This window comes from Phlebotomus papatasi, chromosome 2 (assembly GCF_024763615.1).
Source record: "Phlebotomus papatasi isolate M1 chromosome 2, Ppap_2.1, whole genome shotgun sequence".
NCBI lineage: Eukaryota > Metazoa > Arthropoda > Insecta > Diptera > Psychodidae > Phlebotomus > Phlebotomus papatasi.
In genome coordinates this window covers 92,544,266-92,566,187 of record NC_077223.1, presented here as the reverse complement: position 1 = coordinate 92,566,187, position 21,922 = coordinate 92,544,266, and the positions used below count along the sequence as shown (strand labels likewise).

The 21,922-nt window shown below is 31.9% G+C and overlaps 1 protein-coding gene across 3 annotated transcripts; it reads left to right on the top strand.

The window, feature by feature from the left end:
* The first annotated feature begins 6,957 nt into the window (after window positions 1-6,957).
* LOC129802408 (keratin-associated protein 19-2-like) lies at window positions 6,958-14,463 on the top strand. Of its 3 annotated transcripts, none has more exons than XM_055848189.1 (4): window positions 6,958-7,232; window positions 12,389-12,491; window positions 12,562-12,903; window positions 14,149-14,463. In XM_055848189.1, the coding sequence occupies exons 1-4, from the start codon at window positions 7,209-7,211 to the stop codon at window positions 14,166-14,168; spliced, it is 489 nt and encodes a 162-aa protein (XP_055704164.1). In that variant the 5' UTR covers window positions 6,958-7,208; the 3' UTR covers window positions 14,169-14,463. The 3 variants fall into 3 exon arrangements, with proteins under 3 accessions (XP_055704164.1, XP_055704163.1, XP_055704162.1); XM_055848188.1 differs by having other exon boundaries at window positions 13,263-14,463; XM_055848187.1 differs by lacking the exon at window positions 14,149-14,463 and adding an exon at window positions 13,227-13,674.
* The last annotated feature ends 7,459 nt before the right edge of the window (window positions 14,464-21,922 follow it).

Here is a 21,922-nt window from a genome sequence, read left to right as displayed (position 1 = left end):
CACATGAAACACTAACAGAAATTGATGGAGAACAAGAAGCTCTATTCTTCCTGATATTCACGAATTTATTATTGCTAGACACTTGAAGAAAAATACTGGAAAAATATTTTTGAATCCATTCGCTAATTTATTTGCCTTTTTTTCTTCGTCACTTGTAGCAATTGATTGAATATGGGAATAATAGAGAATAAGAGGCATGCAAATGGCAAAATTAACAAAATTGACAAGATTATGATAAGAATTCATGGTTTAGTTAACTCTTTCGCGTCATTAGGGTCATATATGACCCGGGGAAAAAACAATTTCTTTTGACTATTTACATTAATTGAAATCTATCGGTTTGTGCACGACATCATAATAGAAGGATGTAAGATTCTTGGCTAATTTTCTCAAGACTCCAGGTATTCAGGAAAAGAAAATATTTGAGATCAAAAATCACGAATTTCGAACTTTGTGAAATGACTTTTCTTTTTCAACATTTTTTATATTCATTTATTTTTTTCAGCAAAAAGTTCTTTAGAAATACAAAATAGAATATCCAAAGATTGTATATTGCATATTTTGATATAATAAATTACTTTCAATTTTCCAGAAAAGCGTGTAGAATTTTCCGGGTCATATATGACCCTATAGTCCCCAAGGGTAACAGTGTTTTCGTCCCAAACCTGCAGCGAAATGTAGTTGGGACATTGTTTTTCTTTGTGAAATGCAGGTGGGACATCTTGCTCCTGGACATTTCATCTTATATCTGATGAATTATAACATATTTTGCAATATTTTAGAGTATTCTGCAAGCGTCTCATATTGTGCAATTGTATTGTGTGTGAATAAATATGTGGATAAGTTTATTTTTGCCAAATACCACTCAAAATATTGTGACAGAGATTGTTCAAAGGATTACACAGGAAGATTCCTTGAACACCAGGAGTACAGTGTTCATCAAAACAATCCAGTTTGCCATGTTTTTGGCCAAATTAGTAACTTCAAGCAAAAAAAAACTCTTAAAAAGCCCGTGATATAGATTTTGAAAATGGTAAATACACTTCCCTTGAGGACAACAGGGTCATATATGACCCGGGGTTTTTCCGAGTTTTCACGCAATGGAAAATTTTTTTCTCTCTCAACTATTATATTTGATCATAAAGCATTAAGAAAAACTCAATTTTGCATGAATTCATCTGCTGAATAAAAGTGGGACGCGAAAGAGTTAAATCAAGAACAGCAGTTAAGCTGAATAAAAAGTTTCTAAAAGGCTTTGGTAACAACAGATTCATTAGAGATTTAGTTTCTTGAATGATTTTATAACTCCAAATAACATTTGGGCAAAATAAAATTTAATTTAGTTAGAAAAAAGTTCAATTTTGATGAATAAAGATATTAAATTTTAACTAATAATATTAGATTTTATAAAAATTTATCAAAATGTGCGTTGCAGTTAAAAGCGAAAAAACCCTTCATTTTCCTTTTCCCAAATTTAATTTCCGTTATTTTAATGCTTCCGACGGACTTTTTATGTCTCTGGCACACCTTTTAGATCAAGAAAATGTCGTGAACTTAAAATTCACATGCTTTTCTCTCTTAAACATTTTGCATAACTCTATCTCACTTTGTTCCATTCAAAATTAGATTAAACTAAATTGATTTTGGTGTGATGTTCAAAAGAAGAACAAGAGTGCGAAAGAGTAAGATATACTTACGCAAACAATTTGTAGAGGAAAAGGATTTGAATTTAGATCTCATGAAATTTTCTCAATCCAAAAGGTGTACCAGGACCAACAGATCAGGAAAATTTCATCAAGTCGAAATTCACAAGTCATTCTTTCTCAAACATTTTAATGACTATCCCTCTCTTTGGTACTCAAATTGAATTGAACTAAATTGAATTTCTTGTAACGCTTAAGAAAATAAGAACAGGAGTGGAATGATAACTTTTCGACACTATCGAATCGATAGTATCGATAAATCTATATCAGTTAAGGTGTCTACACATTGAGAACAATTTTCGTGAAAAATTGCTTTTTTGAAGGAAATTGGCTGCAGTGCTGTAGACAGAAACGTCAAAATTCTGTCAAAAATGCAATTTTTGACGAAAATTGTTCCCAATGTGTAAAGGCCTTTAGATTAAGTGATGGTCGACCTTTTACGCATTATTGGGCTATTCATTGTGAAATTCTTAAAAGAATGTGGCTGTTGAGTAATATATCTGTATTAGTTATAGGAAGTACAGCTATCGTTTAAATTTTTCAGAATCGACAGTCGATAGTATCGATAAATCTATATCTGTTAGATTAAAGGAGTCGACTTTCTACGCATTGTTCGGCCATGCATTATAGCAATTTCAAAAGAATGTGACTGTTGATAAATATCTATATTAGTTACAGAAAGTCCTGCTATCGTTTAAATTTTGCAGAATCGACAGTCGATAGTATCGAAAATAAGTTATCATATCACTCCAGTAGGGGAATTCTGTAATTTTCGTGGCATTATCACGCGTGAGTTCGAAACCTGACAATGCCAATCGAGCTTTTTTTGTCATATCATATGAGTTCGAAAGTGCAATTCATTGATTTTTTAATGAATTCCCTTTACTTGATGATTTTATGAAAATACAGTACGTCTTGGTTGATTTGTTCAACAAAATTTATTGTCATTTGAATTGCTAGAAATCTCAAATATGTGACTTCTGACAATGCCACGTGAGCTGAAATGGCAATGTCACGGCTACAGAATCGCATTTTCTCCTAAAGCTCTCCTAAAGTTCGAACCCAATTTGTCATATGGCATTGCCAGAACGTTACAGAATTTCCCTCCAGGGGTGACATGAAGACTTATTTTCGATACTATCGACTGACGATTCTGAAATATTTAAACGATAGCTGTACTTCCTGTGACTAATACAGATATTTATCAACAGCCACATTCTTTTAAGAATGTCACAATGAATGGCTCGGCACTGCGCAAAAAGTCGACATTCGCTTAATCTAACAGACATAGATTTATCGATACTATCGATTCGATAGTGTCGAAAAGTTATCATTCCACCCCAGGTCTATCAAGTGAAACATAAATTGTTTATCGTTTCTCTCATTACAATTCGATCCGTGCAAAAATTATTTGAAGTTGTAAAGTTTCCTTTTTCTGAAAATACCATTAATTATTAAAAATCTGCAACTTGATAAATTAAGCATAGTTTTCAGTATTAAATTATATACATAAATATCACTTTGTATTTCTTCAAAATAATTCATATAATAATGCAACTAACAATCGCAGCTTCTATCATTTTTAGAGGCTTATTAAAATGCGTTTTATTCTATTCCAACTAAAATTTCACCATGACACACACGCAAAAAAAGTGTATGGATAATTATTTTAAAAAGCAAAATTAATAGAAAAAGACATGATATCCACAATTTTCTCAAGGTTTCGCCTCTCATGGAACAATTGAAGAAGTTACCTTCGAAACCCTTTTGGATGGAAAACATGTGTGTAAACGAATTTTCTCTGTGAAGAAGTTTTTCAATCGCCTCATTCTCCTTCTCACTGTCTCATTTGATTAGTGGTCGCGGAATATGAATGGGATTTGTAAGCCTCTCATGGGGTCATATTGACAAGTTTCCCATTGTTATCAGTTTGCGTTTTACCACTTTTAAACTCTGCACATGAATTACATTAAATTTGTTACTTACATCCATATTATGTCAATATTACATAATATGTTTATGTACAGCGAATGTGTGAAAGACATGTATGAAAAATCGATTTTAATATTTGTACAGAATTTGTCAATAGTGGTAGATGAGCAATGATTTTGCTATCACACCCTTGCACCACCTTGAAATGCGTTAAAAGAAATGTAGAGTGGTAATTGAAAAGAGGAGCATAATGATGCCAAAAAATGTGTGAATTTCTTTTTCATCAGCTCCATTTATCTTTGGATTCTGTAACATATTGAAACATTGCTTATTGCTCTGTTAACCCGTTAAGATCACCTTACAGATCTACTGTAGGAATAAATTTTGTAGGTTAATATGAATATAGGATTGCATTCTGCATGTATCCATCACACATTCTTGATCAAATTGATCAAATTTCGAACTCTGAATGCACATTTATCATAATAGAACATGTTAATTTTTGATTAATGTTTGCAAAAGGATCAAATTTGGATCAATTTGATCCTTTTATTTTTACCATTCAGTGTCGATTTTTTTTTGCAAAATTCGTCTTTTTCGTGTTTCGGGTAGGGTAGACTGGGGCAAAAAGTCACAAAATGGATATTTTATTTTTTTACAAGCTACCCTTATGCTCCAGAAATTTCTAATTAGTGCAGTTTTATAGGAAATTTACTGCTCTACAACCTTGTAAAAGTCGTTTTCCTCTATTTTGTAAGGAAATACATTTATTGAGCTGTTTTCTAAAAGGTAATTTTGTGACCATTTTCAAAAATGCTGGGGCAAATAGTATCAGGCATGGGATGTTATCATATTTTGATTTGCTTAATTACGGGCTTTCATAAATTAAAAAAAATAGCTAGGTGACATATTTTCATAGGAAATTTATTCCTCTACACCTTTTTAAAACACAGTTTTCACTATCTGAACAAGAAAAGCACTTTTCAAGCTATTTTAGAAAAAAAAAAACACACAAGAAACTGCTAATCGTTTGACCAATGCAAACAAAAAGCGTCGAGATGTGGAAATGTCGTTTCTTCTCGCCGTGAGACATCAGAAATTGCTTCGGTCTTTTCTACTTTTTGATCCATACCTTTTGTTACTTTTTACCCCAAGTGGTCATTTTTAATAAAGAGAAAAGAATCTTTGTAAAATTCTAAAATAGATAGTGGTTTCATATTCAAAGAATCCAAATTATTTAGGAAATATTTACCAGTGCATCAATTTTGGAAAATAAGTAGGTCAAAATTGATATCTGTTTTAAGGAAAGCATTTCAAAAATAGGGCTAAAAATTTCAATATTTTTTATTTTCTGAATTCCTTGTTCGAATTCTAAGAAACTTACGACTTTGAAGAAGGTCTATGGAGGCCATTTATGGGAAAAAATTTAAGTCGCTATCTCTTTTATCTTGGAAGATATTGATGAATTTTCAAATTTTCAATTTGTGACTTTTTGCCCCAGTCTCCCCTATTCTTTGACACCCTCTACCTTCCCTGTGAATATTATAGCGGAAGGTTAATTATTCTCAAAGTTATAGGTGTTTCAAATTTTTAAAATCCTGTATACTTAATAAAATTTCAGCTTGAAATAGCTCTCCTGTAAATTTGATCATTGGTTACTTATTCGTTTTATATTCTGAGATGTCGATATTCACATCAACAGTGCGTTAAAAATAATCTTAAAATAATCTTTCTTCATTAAAATCTTTTAATATTTTAAGAATAAACCAAAATACAAGAAAATTTAAAAAAAAAATAGGATTGTAAATTTGTTAGAATATTAAAACTTAATACTAAAAGATGTTATATATATAAAACATAACATATATATAATTAATCTAAATAAAAATAAACTTTCAATCTTGGTACTTATTTTCAAAACAAATTTTATGCACAAATGATTTATATTTAAAAAAAAAAACAAAAACTGCAAAAGCTTTGTCTTCTAAAACTAAAATTCCAATTTTTGGCTATATTGAATTTTGGTTTTGTATTTTAGATTACAATTAAAAGGGTTTTGTAAAAAATAATAATAAACTAATAACATTCATTAAGAGCTTTAAATGATCATGTAAGTTTTAGTAAAAATCAGATACAACGTTTTACATTCATCTAATGCTAATTGTATAAATTGAACACATTTTTTTTAAATTTAGATTTTGTTTTGCTAAGAAAAAATTAATATTTGTTACACTTCTTTTTTTATTTTGCCAATGATTTCATTTCTCCATTTTGTCTGTTTATTTTTTTATTTCAAAAATTGCTTTTGAGATATTATTGATAATTTTCTTTTTGAGATCTTTAAATTTTGTAAAATGTTCAATGAAGAATGCTGTTAATATTCCACCGACAATCTTCTTACTTAAATTTAATTGTGGGCGGCGTCTGAAAATACAGAATTAATAGATCACGCCCCTTATAAGATTACTTTCCAAGAACACTACAATATTTTTTTTATGAATAATAGATAGAGGATCCATAATTGTACTACATTATGTTGTCCGTGATTTTGACTTTCTGGATTTTAGCTTTTCGGGATTTTGACCCTTTCGAGATTTTGGTAATTTGAGATTTCGGCCTATTCGAGATTTTTTAGCATTCGACATTTTGACCTTTACGAGGCTTAGGCTTTCGGAATTTTGGCTTTTTGGGAATTTGCCTTTTTCGATTTTGACGTCCTGGATTTTGGTGTATAGGGATTTTGACCCATTCGGAATTTCAGCCCGTTAAGGATTTTGGGTTTTCGGGATTTATAATTCAAAATTTCGGGTTCAAAACGAGCTTTTACTGATAGCATCTTTATCTTCTGTGTAAAAATCAGTTCTCTTAATTTAAACTGTTAAAAATGGAATGTCTTGTTAAAATTGGGACGAAAAAAAAACAGAGGAAGGTGTTTTAGGTGTTAAATTCACCTGTTGAACACCTGAAAGGGAACATGTATTGCAAAATTTGGCGGTGAGTTTAGAGCAACCACAGGCAAAGATCTTTTTATTTTCTTGTACATAGAATATGAAAATGACCAAAATCAAATAACTACGGGCATTGAGGTGGATTTTTCCCGCCATGAGGAGTGCTTGGGTGAGAAGATGCCGTCACCAGAAAACCGCGAAAAGCATACGGGAGGAAAAAATCACTCGCACAATCATTGAATTGTACAAAAGTATCTTTTAACTTCCACCACCTATTTTTTTCCCATACAAAAGAGTGACGCTGGGCAGATATCGTGCGACTTATGGGCTTTTTAAAATTAGCAAACAGTCAGTTTGGAATCGCCGCCCGCCTATATAAAATCACCAGCCGCCCCGAGAATTTGTCGTATTCGTTCCGTGGCTCTCCAGCGCAAAACACAGTGCGAAAATTTCTTGTGATTCTCAAGTTTGGCAAAAATTCTTATAATTATTAAAATTAGTGACATTGTAACACACTTTTGCCAGTTTTTTTTTTTAATTTCATTTGGTGCGGTTTTGTTTCACTCTCTGTGATTTATTCTTCATTTCCGCCCAAGACACAAGAAAGACCTCAAAGTTCCCCAAGATGTTGAATACAAAAGTTTTCTGTGTGAGTAAATTATTTTGTCGGATGTTTAATTTTATATTGTACAAATAAACCCTTCCCAATTAACACACGGATGTTACATTAAAGTTATCTCAAGACATTTTCCATTACAAAATGCAAAACTCAGGAAAGTGCGCTAAAACATTTACAAGAACTTTCCGTTACAATTTAAAAGTAAAAATTTTAGAGTAAAAGTGCGACCTTTTTTCAGTGTCGATCTCAAAATGAAATTTATCGAGTGTGAAAATGAGAACCTATTTAAAGTCTTTTGTGTTGTGCTACGCAGGAAGTCTCAAGATATCTCTTGATGACGGGGAAAGTTAAGATTTGGATCCTTGAAGCATAATTTTATTTAAAAAAAAATAAATGGTTAGATGGAAAATTAGATACACATCTCCAGTCGATAATGCTTGAAATCCGGATTAGGGAAAACCATTGTTTTTCACTAGAATGATCTTGAATCTGTAATCAATTTCCAAGTCAATTGAGAGATATCTCGGTGAAAAATCGAAATGGTTAAAACTAAAACCGAGGGAAAATTGAAGAAAAAGAAATGAGGAAAATGGAAAAAAAAATAATGTTCAGTATAACTTTAAAGAAAAATAAAATTCTGCCAATTACTCGGCTCTTTCTTAAATTAAAAAATTCTCGCTACAAAAAAAAACTATATAAGAGTGCTTCATTTTTCAAGTATCATCAGAGTTTAACAAGTTGAGAATTAGTTCAATTTCTAATATTTAACTAGTAAAAAGTAATGAAAAAGTGAGGTAGGGACGGTGGGGCTAAATTGAGCAGTGATGCTACATTAAAATATAATTCAGAATCGAATTGAAAAAAAAATGAATTGAAAAAAAATAATTTAAAATTAATTGAAAAAATCGTGTTAAAGAAGCCTCGCCTCTCCCTATTTGAATTTATTTTATTTAACAAATTAATAGCACATGGTAATTCCCTTTTAAGAATATGCAACTATAATTATAAAAGTTTTTCATTTTCTCTTTTTTTTTCAGAAAATGCAAAAAAGTATAGAAGAGTATGGGGCAAAATTTGATAAATCTAAAAATTAAATAATTTCCCAAATATAAGAAATTGAGTCTATAAATACAAAATGAGTCTATAAATTATTACAGATAGCTTTCATGAACCTTTCTAAACATGCAATGTTTCAAGGGATTCTAGCAAGGAATATAAAAAATTAAAAATAGGGGAGACCGGGGTAGAATTAGCCACACATGATATTAGACAGTGGGATGTTATAGCCTGCTTTAGAAGGAATATTGAGGTAACCACTATTTATTCGAAGTAAACACAACCCTTCCTCAGTACGGCCATTAATGTGTAAGGTTCCCGTCTTAAATATTTATTGTTTTTCCTCAGTATTTGGGAGATATTTTAATTTTATAGATTGATGATTTTGGTATATATTTTTGTGGACGTTTTTGGTTTTCAAAGGATTTTCTACACAGGATACTGGTCAAAATAGGCCTAAAGGCCTAAGACCTTGGTACGGGGGGACAGGTAAGGGGGGAAACAAAAAAAACTACCCTTCCTATTCATTAAAATATTTTTCAGCCTGGTTCAAACATTTTTTGTACAAATTATACGCAATGAAAAATTTCATTTGCTGGCTAATTCTGCCCCAGTCTCTTCTATGGAAATCTTGAGCCCTAATTTTAGAATTTCTTACAGAAATTATACGTTATCGAGATAGGGGAAAACTGTCTTCAGCAAAGTTGTAGAGTACTAAACAAATATGCTCATTATAGGGGAAGGCTTTGTGGGTTTGAGGACAAAAATGATGTCCAAGTTATATGATTTTTTTCTGACTACCAAACAAACCAAATCGATTCTTCATCTATAGCAAAAAAAATCTCCCACTTATTAGGTTCATAAATCAAACCCCCTATAGTCTTAGGAAATTCTCATACATTCTTTAAAAAAAATGAAAATTTAGTCGTGATTTCAGTAAAGGCCCAATCAAATTTCCACCTTCGCAGTGATCCTTAAATCCATAGGAATAAGGGATCATTGGATAAATAAATAAATAAGTGAGGTGATCCATACCCCCTCTCAGTAACAAGTTATATCACTATCCAGTAGGGGAATTCTGCAACGATATGACAATGTCATATGACAAATTTTCATGGTAAATTTGAGAAAATGATAATATTAAAGGCCAGTTAGCACCGAATGACCATTCCAAGGACTCTCTAAAGCTCTCAGTAATTGATATTAATTGTATTTTCAATTATTTTTCCGAATTTTTACCTCTCAAAAATTTTAAATTTGTCATATGACATTGTCATACTGTTAAAGAATGTCCCTACAGGACACCCCATTTAATTTTGGGTTTCTGCCGTGTCAACTCATTGTTCTTTGTTGAACTTTGAAAGTTCCGTAAGGCAGATTTCAAGCTATGCTTCAACATCTTTAAATATTGTACCCTGTACGGCTAAAGCCAGGTCGTATGTGTATAGGAATGATTGAGATGGAGGTAGCTATGACTGATCATTCATGTACAAATTGAATAAAGCGGTCTTCAGACTAGAGGCTTAGCCCCAGGGGCCTATCAAGCCTAATAAAAAGTGAAGATATTTTTCATTTTTCCTTGTAAAAATTTTGCAGCTATTGCACCGCGACTTAAACAAATTTGCTTGTAGTTTTTGTATTATTTCGGCGAACATTATGAAATATGTATTTTTAGATAGCTTTTAATGCACGATTTCGAAATATATCAGACTGATAAGTCAATTCTCTTTAGGAAAAAACTTGCCAATAGTCTTCAGTGTCTCTATGCAAAAACGTATGGAAAAATGAAATGTCGAGAGGCCCCTGCTTAGCCCTATTCCCGAAGGTCTCAAAATCCTAAATAGCGAGCAATTTTAATGCTTTTTGATAAGCCTATAGATCACTTATCTGTAATAATTCAGTCCTAAGTTTAATTTTTCCGAAAAATCGTGATTGATAAGAAATTAGAGCAGTTAAGCCATATGACTAAATCTTATGTCTGAAGCCCGTATAACATTGGAGCCAGCACACTGCCTAGTGCCAGTCCGTTTTTTTGCAATCTCCATCTACTTTTCGCAATGTAACTCAATAAAAAATCTACGATTCTGTAGCTGAATTTCTAATTTTTATTAAATTTTGGAAAAAAAACGATTCTGTGATTTACCGTGTCATAGGCTATCAAGGCTACGACAGTGATCCTTCTTCCTTGACTTGAATAAGATCTTCAAGAGCGGAAACCTGATTGTTCCGATATAAGTTTATCCTTAATGGCAGGAGCTATTCTGTTCAGAAGCATTCTTTAGAATACCTTGTAGGGGAAATGCTTCTAATTTTGTCCAGTTTCTTATTTTGGACACTTGGAGGATAACATTGGACACTAAAAATAAATTGATTAAAATGATGGATTTTTATTCCAATATTCGATGAATAATGAATTCTATCTAAATATTTGTTCTTTTTGGAATATTTTAACACTAAATACGTTAAAATTTGAATATGATTTGAGTTGAAATTGCTTTGTTGAAAATTCAGTGTGAGCAATTGCTTACGAGAAATATGACAGAACTTCGTGGCTTACTTCAGTCTTATTTAGTTTTGGTGAAGTACTAACAAAGTTTGTTCGTTGTTTTTGAGTGATATTATTGAATATTCATTGAATATTGTGTTGATTCACGTTACTGATGATTTGTACATTTGACCTGAAGTGAGATTTGCCTTGTGAATTATATTTTTCGTGTGAAAAATGGGAAATTTTTTAAGACATTCACCAGTGAGGTGATGATTCTTATTTTGGACAGGTGTTTTTCTCACGAAATTTCGTGAAATTCTAGCTTTTGTGATGACTAGGTTGGACAAATGCATGGAGAAATAAAGGAGCATCATCTCTACGAAAGAGATGTAGCGAGAAATGCCTTGAAAGGCTCCCGGAAAGGGCAGGGAATGAGCGAATCCGCACGTACTTGGAGTACCGAAGACAACTCACTTTAATGAATGATATGGAAAGTTTCTGGGCTTCTTGTGACATTCCACGTTTCCCTTACATGACCAGGAAGAGGACTTGGTAAGATTGGTTCATAAAATGAAGAACAATGGGCATCCTGTTGAGGCGGATTATCTGTCCAAATTTACAGACAAGTTGTAAAAATTAATAACCAAGTTGTCCAAAATAAGAGTCAAATTCACCTCTACATATCAATTCATTTTTAAACGTATTAAAACTAATTTTAGTAAAAATGAGATGATAAATAGCTTGCCAAGTTTCTAAACAATCCTTCTGAAAAGAGAGTAACAAGAAAAGTCAATTAGTATTGAAAATATGGCACTTCAAACTTAGGATATCGATTCTTATATGCAGACTGTCCAAAATTATAAGCACTTCCCCTATAGGTGACACAATAAAGAAATGGGCCAGTAGCTTTTCGGATCATTTGGATTTTTGCCAGATTTTGGAATAGCCACGACGTGAGCCTGACGCTACACCTTTGGTATCCTGTGACGAGTCATATGATAGGATACCAAAGGTGTGGCGACAGGCTACTATTGATCTGTTTTAATATAATAATTATGTAATATGTATAATAATTCTACACTGAGAAAAAAAGAGGCTGCGATTAACTTTTTTTCGGCATAACTTTAACACTTTTTGAGTGTAAAAATATATCAACATTTTTTAATGTTAATTTTACACCTTTTAAGGGTAAAATCAACATGAAAGAAGGTTAACTTTAACCCGTAATACACCTAAAAAGGGTAATATTTACACCGTTTTCGGATCAATACTTCAGGGTAAAATTCACATTTTCGGAATGTTATTTTGACTTTTTCGGATTTCTCTCAGTGTAGTATAATAAGACCTAGTTCTATATGAATAACTAGGTCTTCTCATGAACAAGTTTTCTAGATATTCTAGAAAGGGATGATTTCTATGTTTCTGAAATCAAGTGTATTGAATATCACCAATTTAGTAACCTAAGAAGGATGCGAACGTGAATCATTGACATTGTAGAACAAGAACTGCACTGAAGTCTGTCTAGGTTTTGTAGGCTAGGCCCTTACCCTTATCCATTTTACCCATCTGAAAATTTTAATTCATCATGTTTTATGAATATGATTGTCACATTTACTTGATCAAGTTGTACTATTTTTTTTAGCTTCTCGTTGTGTTCATTTTCGCTGTTGCTGCAGAATCTACCCCTGGAGAGACGAAAGTTAGTGCTAAAACTGAAGATTTGAAACCAGCCGAAAGTGGTCAAAGTATGTTCTAATTTTTCAAGGAATTTAAAACATAATCCTAAACAAATTTCTGACTTCCATCGATTTGTAGTTTTTGACTTAGGAAGCTGGGCGAATAAATATCCTAGATCTTACTACGGTGGCTATTCCGGATACGGAGGCTACCCTAGTTATGGAGGGTATGGTGGTTATGGAGGTTATGGAGGATATCCCAATTATGGAGGCTACTCCGGCTATGGCGGCGGATACGGAGGTTATGGTGGATGGAATAGGCCAGGATATGGCGGATACAACACCGGATATGGAACCAACTACCTAGGTGGCGGTTATGGAGGTTATGGCGGATACGGAGGTTACGGAGGATACGGAGGATACGGCGGATACGGTAGTGGATACGGAGTTTCCGGTCTTGGCGGTTACGGAGGATATGGAGGTATTTAATAATTTTTATTAAGTATTATTTCTAAGATTAAAAAATGTAAAAATATGAAAACACATTCTTAAACTAAAATTTCATTTTTAAGTAGTCTGAATGATTAGAAGAAGACAAAATACTTTTCTTTCCCTCACTTTTCTTTATAGTAAGGGAAAAGAAAGTTAAATATCTAAACTACAATCTAATGAAAATAAACTTATAGGGTTGTGCCCTTGTAAATTTTACTGATCAATATGAACGATATGCAATGCGCTTTCTTCAGATTTTTACATTTTCCGCAGTATTTACAGAAATATTTTTTCTACAAATTATTTAAATAGTAAATCAAAAGAATACTCAAACCCACATCCCTCAAGGTAACGGCGGACTTTCGAGTTATTATGGATATAATAGCAATGACTATAGCGGAAACCGTAATGTCGGCTACGGTTACCAACAAGGAACAGCCAATGATGGTTTCTATCGAAATTCTTACACGAATCCCACATCAGTGATCGGCCTGAGAGGTGCCTTCAATTAATCCCTGAAAGAACACACAATACTCTCACGTAATTTTAGGTTCTTCTCGTTTCCTATTCTCCCACCTGTGGTACTTCTAAATTCAATTAAACTATCCTAAATGTACTTCTTTCACATTTCCTTATCTTTTCCTCAAATTTTATGCATTCTTTGATGTTTAATTTATCAATATGACAAAAAAATGTATTATAGCGAATAAAAGATAATGGAAAAGATCTCCTTATTTTAAGATTGCCATACACAGAAATTTTTTATAGAAAAAAATAAGAAGAAAATTAACATTTAGCTGAAGGAAAATACAAGAAGGTAATATATTGCATCTTTTGGGGTAACACACTACACCACAAACAGAATACACACGCAAGAAAATGGTAGAAAAATGAATAGATCACTTATTAGTTTTCAATGAATTTTCTTCCCATACCACTCACCTTGACACTTCTGGGTATTTTTTCTTCTCAATTCATAATATTTTTTTCTTATTTTAGATAACCGTTCACAAAAACACAATGGGAAAAACATATATGCAATTTTTCTTTCTTCAATACCACCCAACACACTATTAATATTTCGTAGCTCTAAGCATTATTATCTGTTTTATTATTCTTTTTTTTCTTGGTGAACCAGAAGCAAGAGGCTGCGGTATAAAATGCCGCGATGTATTAGAAAAAATGGTAAAAGGAAAGCACTCATGCATGACACAATGTTTTTCTTGTTTTCTAGGTGGTGGATACTATTACTAAACACGAGAATGATTCTTCTGCGTGAAAATTAACAGCCTGACTTATCACCAAGCATAACAATTTTGTCAATTTTCAACGCATTTCATATCAGGAAGCTTTTAAGAACAATGAAATAAAAAAAGCCACAAAAGAGATAGATTTCTCAGCAACATGGAGATATTTTGGACAATTTTGAGTCATCTTTAATGACTGATGTTATATTCTCAGATCTACAATTCAATAGAATGATATTCTTCCGACTGTCAGCAATTGTTAGGACGTAGTTCAAAATAAAAATTGATCCACTAATACCAAATGCTATTTTCTTTTACTCCTTTTCCCTTTTGGTTTTTCGACTACGATCTTGGAAGGAATCATCACAGTGTTTTTATTAATATTATAGGTCCGCAACTCTAGTTCGTTCATTTGTTTTTGGATATGTTTTGGAGATGGTCCAGGCGAACATTTCGTCCAAAAATACCTAAACCTAAAAAAAAATCGCAATCTTGAATTTTTAAGGATCAAAGTTTAACCACTCTAGAGGGCCTACTAAACGATTTGATTAAATTTGGATTTTTTGGAAAGGTCTTGAAATCAGTAATCAGTAATCGGTTAACTATCCGTAAATGACTTATCTTTCTCGTATTTAAATATTTTTTTTATTATTTTATTTATTTGAAGTTAAAGGAAGATTATGCAAAGAATCTCAGCTAAAAACCGACACTTATAAGAATGTTTCAGCAAAAGTGAGCTTATGATCAACTACCGATACTATGAAAAAAGTTTCGTAATAAGAAATGTTTATCAAAAGGATGTTCTTAAAATGTGTAAAAGTTTTGTCAAATTGGCGGTCAACTGAATCTTGTCAAAAGTTTATCAAATTAGGAGACAACATCTTTTTGATAAAATTTTAACAAGCAGCTTTACAAATATTTCGTTTTCAGAGTGCTGTGAAATATTTTTATAGTCGTAAGGCTTTACTTGAACTTGAAAGCTCGCAAGTTTATGAATAATTAGTTTGAGTTAAAGTAAAAACTTAAGATCTCACATGTCTTTTACAGTTTCAGTCATTATCAGCCATATTTAAAAAAATATATAAAGACAAACTTTCGGAAACTACATAATAAATAAGATTAAATATGTACGACTTTGATTATTATTAAATCATTAAATCTTAAAGCTTCAATTCTTTGAGGTTCAAAAATGTATAACTTTTTAAAAAGTTGTTCAAAAAAAGATTTTAAATTCCCAGTTTTGTTTTAAATTTTTTCTAGTAGAAAAGGCAACGCCTTAAAATAACTAAGCTGAAATAAAAATACCATGTCAAATGTCTTTAATATTTCTTTAATTTTAATTTTCAAGCTCCTATTATTTCAGAAGAAGTTAAATTTTTAAAAAGTCCTCTCGAATAGCTTCAAAGGAAAACTTTAAAAATGATATTCAAGCTTAGTTATAGTTACCCATTTGCTTGAATTTAAATTGAATTTCAAAATTGAAAGGCCAGGGTTTATAAAGTTTTTAAGTTTGATATCGGTTTACGTCTATGTGGTTACTTTAGGCTTTAGGGTATTATAGGCCGTCCTGTATATTTAAGCTAATAAGGCCCTCAATTGTGAGATCAAAATCAACATTTCAAACTGTAAAATATTTCCAAAATCAAGGCTAACATATCCCCTAACTTAGGACAATAAATTATAAGACGTATTAAATAAAGCAACAAATTCACAACTTGCGATGTTGTATACACACTTATAATACTGTAGATGAGGGTGACTTTGTCCCCCTCCCTTGTTCGTAAACTTTTCTTTAATTTTAATGTTTAAGAGCGGTTCTCACCGATCAGACATGGTAGATCGGATCGGTAAAGACCATCCGTAAGATCTAGATATCTAGATGTAACGCAAAGCTTACGAATATAAGGGGGCAAAGTCACCCGCGGAGGACAAAGTCACCCGCATCTACGGTGCATCCAGAATAATGTACAATTTTAAATAAATTACAAGATCAATCGCAAAATCTTTCATAGTAATTTTTTATACTCTCTTATAAAAATGTTCCTCATCAAGAACGATTTCCGTATGAACGCTCTTCAAATTGTTAGTATCTTGAAAACTCCAAGCACCTCCGGGATTCTTGGAATTATTTCTATTCCAAGAAAACGAGAAATTTTGTGTCTTGAAATCTTCAAATATTGGTTCCAGAATTGAAAATGCTGAAATCCACGCGGTTTGTGTTTTGGATTTCAAGATTTTAAGACAGTTGACGGATTTAACATCTTGATTTTTGGATTTCAGAAACCAAAATCTTGATATTTTCTTGATCTTAATTTTGATTTTGGTCTCAGTATTGACGCCATTACCTATGACTATGATACACGATACGAATAAAGAACAAAAGAAAATTTAAAAAATTATTCCAAGTACCGAAGTTAAAGTAAACAAATTTGGCACTCATAACAACTATTCTTCTCTCTCTATTTCTATATACGTCTCTTTCTTTCATTTCACCTCTTTTTATATGAGATGTGTAAGTGAGAGTGCAAAAGAGAATGCTCTTCAGTAGGTTAGACAAAGATACCAATATAATTATATATAATAAGAGATTTTAATGCACTTTATTTTCAATAAATTATTGTGAATAAACGAATTAAGATAGAAAATTCAAACTAGAAAGTTATGAAAGAATATTAAATGTACTCACTTTTAGGCATAGTAGTTGGCATATAAAATGTTCTATCTAAGTGGGAGAATTATTAGAAGATGGAAAAAACACAGAAAAATGCACAATTTTAGGTGTACTTTTTCAAAAAATCATTAAAAAATATACTTTATTTTCATCGTAGGTTCTTGATATATTCACAAGAGTTATAGAGGATGAAATTATGCGTCATTTTAGCTTTATGTGACTACCACCAGATAAATAGGACCGGAGATAAAAATTTTTGAATTTTAGAAAACAGCAAAAAACTAAAAATGGATATTTAAAAAAAAATCTAGACGTGACCCGGACAAACGGGCTTCAGATTTGAGATCTCTAAATGACCCTCTAACAAGTTTTTGCACTCTCGTCAGAAACACCCACAACGTGTCGCTCAGTGAAATCAACAATAAAAATTAAACTGAGAAACATAATCAATGATAAGTCTTAAATCTAACCTTGGAAAGTCCAACAGAGTCTGATTCAGTGTATTTTGTGCTTCTATGAACGATAGGGACAAAAATAGCCCAAAAATTTGAGTAATTTTTCTGACAATACCAATGAATAATATTTTTCCCTTTAATGAAAAATATTACGTATGAAGTAATGTAGTTTTTTATTGCCAAAAGGGTTTTGCTTAAAAAATTGGAAGTATAAAAAATAAATAAAATCATTTATGAATTTGAGAATTTAAAAATTCTCCATTTTTGAGCTAAAATATTTACTACATAGCAAATAGCTAGAGACTTGCAAAAAATATTCTAGATTCCTTCAACCTTCTACTTTACAATTATGTACAGATATAAGAAAAAAAATAACTTTAGGTAGTCAGTAAAAATTATTTTCTTTATGGGACACCGGTGTTCCAATCGTCCTTAAAGGGTTAAAAAAGATTTTAAATTTCAAGTATCAATGTTATTGATATTTTTTCTAGTTAGAAAAGGCAACGATTTATAATAACTAAGCTGAAATAAATATGTCAAATGTCTTTAAGATTTCTTTGATTTTAATTTTTAAGCTCACATTATTGCAGAAGAAGGGGTTATTTTTTTTAAAAGAAAACTTTAAAAAATGATATTCCAGCTTAGATACCTTTAAGGTAAAATTAGGTAATTCGGAATCATGTCTATTTTGGAATATAGAAATTTTCTCACTGTTTCAAATTGTCAAGGTGAAGAAGAAAAGCATGAAGAAGAACAAGACTTTAAATTCAAAATACTTCTTCGTTGCTTTTTTTCCTTTCGCTATCTAAAACTGTTAGGAAATCTCAAAGTTCCAAATTAGACATGATTCCAAATTATCCCATCTTACCCTATTTAAATTTAAATTGAATATTTCAAAATTAAAAGACTTTTGAGACTTTATAAAGTTTTTAAGCTCGATACAGGTTTAAGTCTAGCTCATGTGAGTACTTTAGGCTTAAGGGTATTATAAGCCAGCCTGTGTATTTAAGCTACTAAGGGCTTCAATTCTGAGATTAAGATCAAAACTTCAAACTGTCAAATACACTAGATTCTCGCAAATTTGGCTCTTTTAAGATCGGATTACTTTTTAATTTGGGCAGCAGTTAAATTTAAAAAAAAAAGTTTGTCAACATTTTTTAAAGTTTTCGAATAAACCAAATATGCTCAACTTTGCCATAGTTTGTCTTAGTTATGACGTGATTTCGCATTATTGAAGGGTTTTCATGAAATTTACATAAATATCAAATTGCAGATGAACAAATAATCGTTTGAATTTCTCTCTAATTCGGGTGACATTTCGGTTCCAAATGCCCGAATTTGAGAGAGGGTACTGTATTTCCAAGATCAAGATTTCATATTCTGGCACGATACATTTGTGAAATTTAAAATGGATTTCAAGATTTTCCGTGAAACGTCACTTCTGATCTCTGCTGAATTTGTCGAAATTGCGCTAAGGTGTCACACATGGTACGTTTCGGTCGAGTCCCTTTGATTATAAGAATCTACACAGAAAAAAGTTATTTGTTAAAGTTTGTACAAAGTTCGTTGATTGAGGTTTGTTGATTTCAAAACATCAAATAAGGAGGTAAATTGGGTGGATTTTGGGAGGTATATTTGTAAATCATACAAAATTGTGTCAAAAAACTACAAGTATTTAACTCCATTGGGAGTTCAATTTATAGTAGAGATTTAAATTATATATAAAGCTATAGTTGTGGATCTGAAATACAAATATACCCCCCAAAGGAGGTAATTTTTTGTCAATTTTTTGTGCACAATGCCACCATACGACATATTTTGACATGCCATTCAGTCGCCATTTTATTCCGGGGTGAAAAACAATTGTGCTAGTGCGTGGTTTTTCTGAAAAGCTGTGGAAAAGTGATTAACAGATACTAGAAGAGATTGAAATAGTGGAAGATCATATCCTCCATCAGCAATTGATACAGTGGGTTTGTGAAGAAGCTTCTCCAACACTTCAGGGTGAGTGAATTAAAAATTTCTTTTACACACGTGAAATTGACTTTATTCTTTTATTTCCCGGTAAGGCGCATTACTTATTCGTTTCTGGAGGACCTCACGGACAGAGATATCGACGAAATCCTCCCTGTCACAGGGCTCCGCGTTCTGTTCAGGAAGCACTGGAGGCAGCGGAGAAGTAATCGTCATGGGGCAAAGGAGGCATCTAACCTCACTTCGATGACTCGTGATCACCAGGAATGAATATTTCCTGATTTAACACTTATTTTGCAATGCTCTGAGGGACATGTTGTGCAAAAGGAATATTATAAGAACCAAATGTTCACAAAAAGATATCGAAATGAACTTGTGGCTTTAATTTTGCGTGACATCGCAAACCGGAGCAACCATCTGAGCTGCCGGATTATGGACAATCTGGAAGAGCAAATTGTCTCAATTTTCACAAGCGAAGTGAAGGTAATTTAGAAATGAAAGTTTTGTTCTTTTCATATGAAGAGATAGAATTTATATATTTTAAAACAAAAAACAAACAATGTCTAAAATTTTGATATGATATGTAGAGTTTGTTTTAGATTTGAAGTTGTAAAAATTACGTCTTTTATTGGTGATTTCATGAAAACTAATTTCGAAAACAACAATGAAATTAATACTTGAAATAGAAGATTCGTTTTTGATAATAAATGTTTTAAGTGATCCTTTCAAAAGTCGTAATACAGAAATGCAATTTTTAAACTAGTTAAAAAAAGTGATTTGTATGAAGATGTAATGGAGTATTTTCTTGGTGATGAAGAAAATGAAATGTTACATTTGATTCCTTTAAAGTTCTGACTTAACTCTTTCGTCTCTTTTGGGACTGTAGTACCCAAAGAAGCATATGAATATTCTATGAAAAACAATGTTTTTTAATTATTCGGAAGTGATAAAAATCCTATTCTTGTGAATGATTACAAACTATAAGGATGTCCAAATGTAAGATATTTTTTGTAGGACCTCAATTAATTCCTGAGCTTAGATATTTTTGATTAAAAAATGCTGAAATTGGCTTGCAGCATATACTGCGGTCCGGAAAGACTTAAGAAATTTTTACAAATGCCAAATACGCCAAATACGTTTTGTTTCAAAGATTATATGAAAATTTGATAAATGTACCAAAAAGTAAAGATTATGTTAATTTTGTTAATGAGATGTTATTATATTTGAAAATTGAAATATATAATATTTTTCAGGAAACCAATAAATTGTTTTTATTAAAATAAATTAGTACGGAATGTACAATTTGGATAGTATGAACTGAAGGGTTACCCTGTGTACTGCTCATTTCCCCACCTTACAAATATTTACCTCCATGGAGTTTAATTTAACAAACCTCGGAGGATAACTTGTATTTAACAACCTTTTGGAGGTGAAATTAACCTTTTTTTACGAAATGGAAGTTGGAAGACAATTCCAACTCCCAGTTCGTTGATTTTCATACAGTACTTACAAACTTTTTACAAATTTTTACGAAAAACTTTTTTCTGTGTAGTCTGGTTTTGCTCCATCACGTCACAATTTTGTCTTACATTATTCATCTCTCAGGCTCTACACTGAGAGAAATCCGAAAAAGTTAAAATAACATTCCGGAAATGTTAATTTTACCCTGCAGTATTGACCCAAAATCGGTGTAAATATTACCCTTTTTAGGTGTGTTAGGGGTTAGGGGTTAAAGATACCCTTTTTCATGTTAATTTTGTCCTTAAAAAGGTGTAAAATTGACATTAAAAAATTTTGATATATTTTTACACCTAAAAAGTGTAAAAGTTATGAGGAAAAAAAAGTTAATCGCATCCTCTTTTCTTCTCAGTGTAGTGAACAGAACTTAAAAATTTTGGGTCCGTTGTAAGAAGTTGTGCCTCAAAAACTTGCTAAAAAGATTTTGTAAAACCACCACTCGAGGATGTTAAATTGAAGTTTTTCTAAAAGTTACCAAAAAATAGAATGAGGTTGTAATACCCGTGATAAACCCTAAAATAGTTATGCAAGATGTGATTTTTTTGCCAGGTATTGTCATGGTGTTGTAATACCTTAATACGTAGGGTCAAAGGAACGTCTATTGACACTTTAAGAACTTTCGTAACTTTCCTGACTGATATCTTCTATTGTATTAAATTTTTTTGTGTTTAAATATTAACTTATATCAACTTATTAATTTGACTACCGTTCAGTATCATTCACTTTTCTCAAAATGTTTGAAAAACTAAAAAAAACTGTATTTTTTAAGATCATGACTAAATGCCATATCTATTGACACTTTCGGTATCTATTGACACACGAAATTTGAACACCTATTGGACACTTTTTCTTTACACCTTTGATTGAGATTTTGGCTGAAAACTTCCTTATTGCACTGGATGACTCCATCTGGGGGACTGCCAACCAGGGAATCTATTAAATCTCCATCCAGAATGCCCCGTCCTTCCGTAAGAAACTCTTCCTCACAGAGATTTCTGTAAATCTTATGTCCCTTCACAGCAGCCATTCTCGTGATGATAAACTTCTCTATCCTCATAATCTTACATTGTATTCCTTACAGGATGCAATGGGCAGCTTTTAGATTTATAAAACTTGACACTCTCCAAGAATTCTCTCTCAACA

Bases quoted from the DNA above. Each gene is read 5' to 3' on its own strand.
- LOC129802408 (XM_055848187.1), top strand. From the start codon at position 7,209: ATGTTGAATACAAAAGTTTTCTGT. The intron at 7,233-12,388 runs GTGAGTAAATTA...TATTTTTTTTAG, and splicing joins TGAATACAAAAGTTTTCTGT to CTTCTCGTTGTGTTCATTTT. The intron at 12,492-12,561 runs GTATGTTCTAAT...ATCGATTTGTAG, and splicing joins ACCAGCCGAAAGTGGTCAAA to TTTTTGACTTAGGAAGCTGG.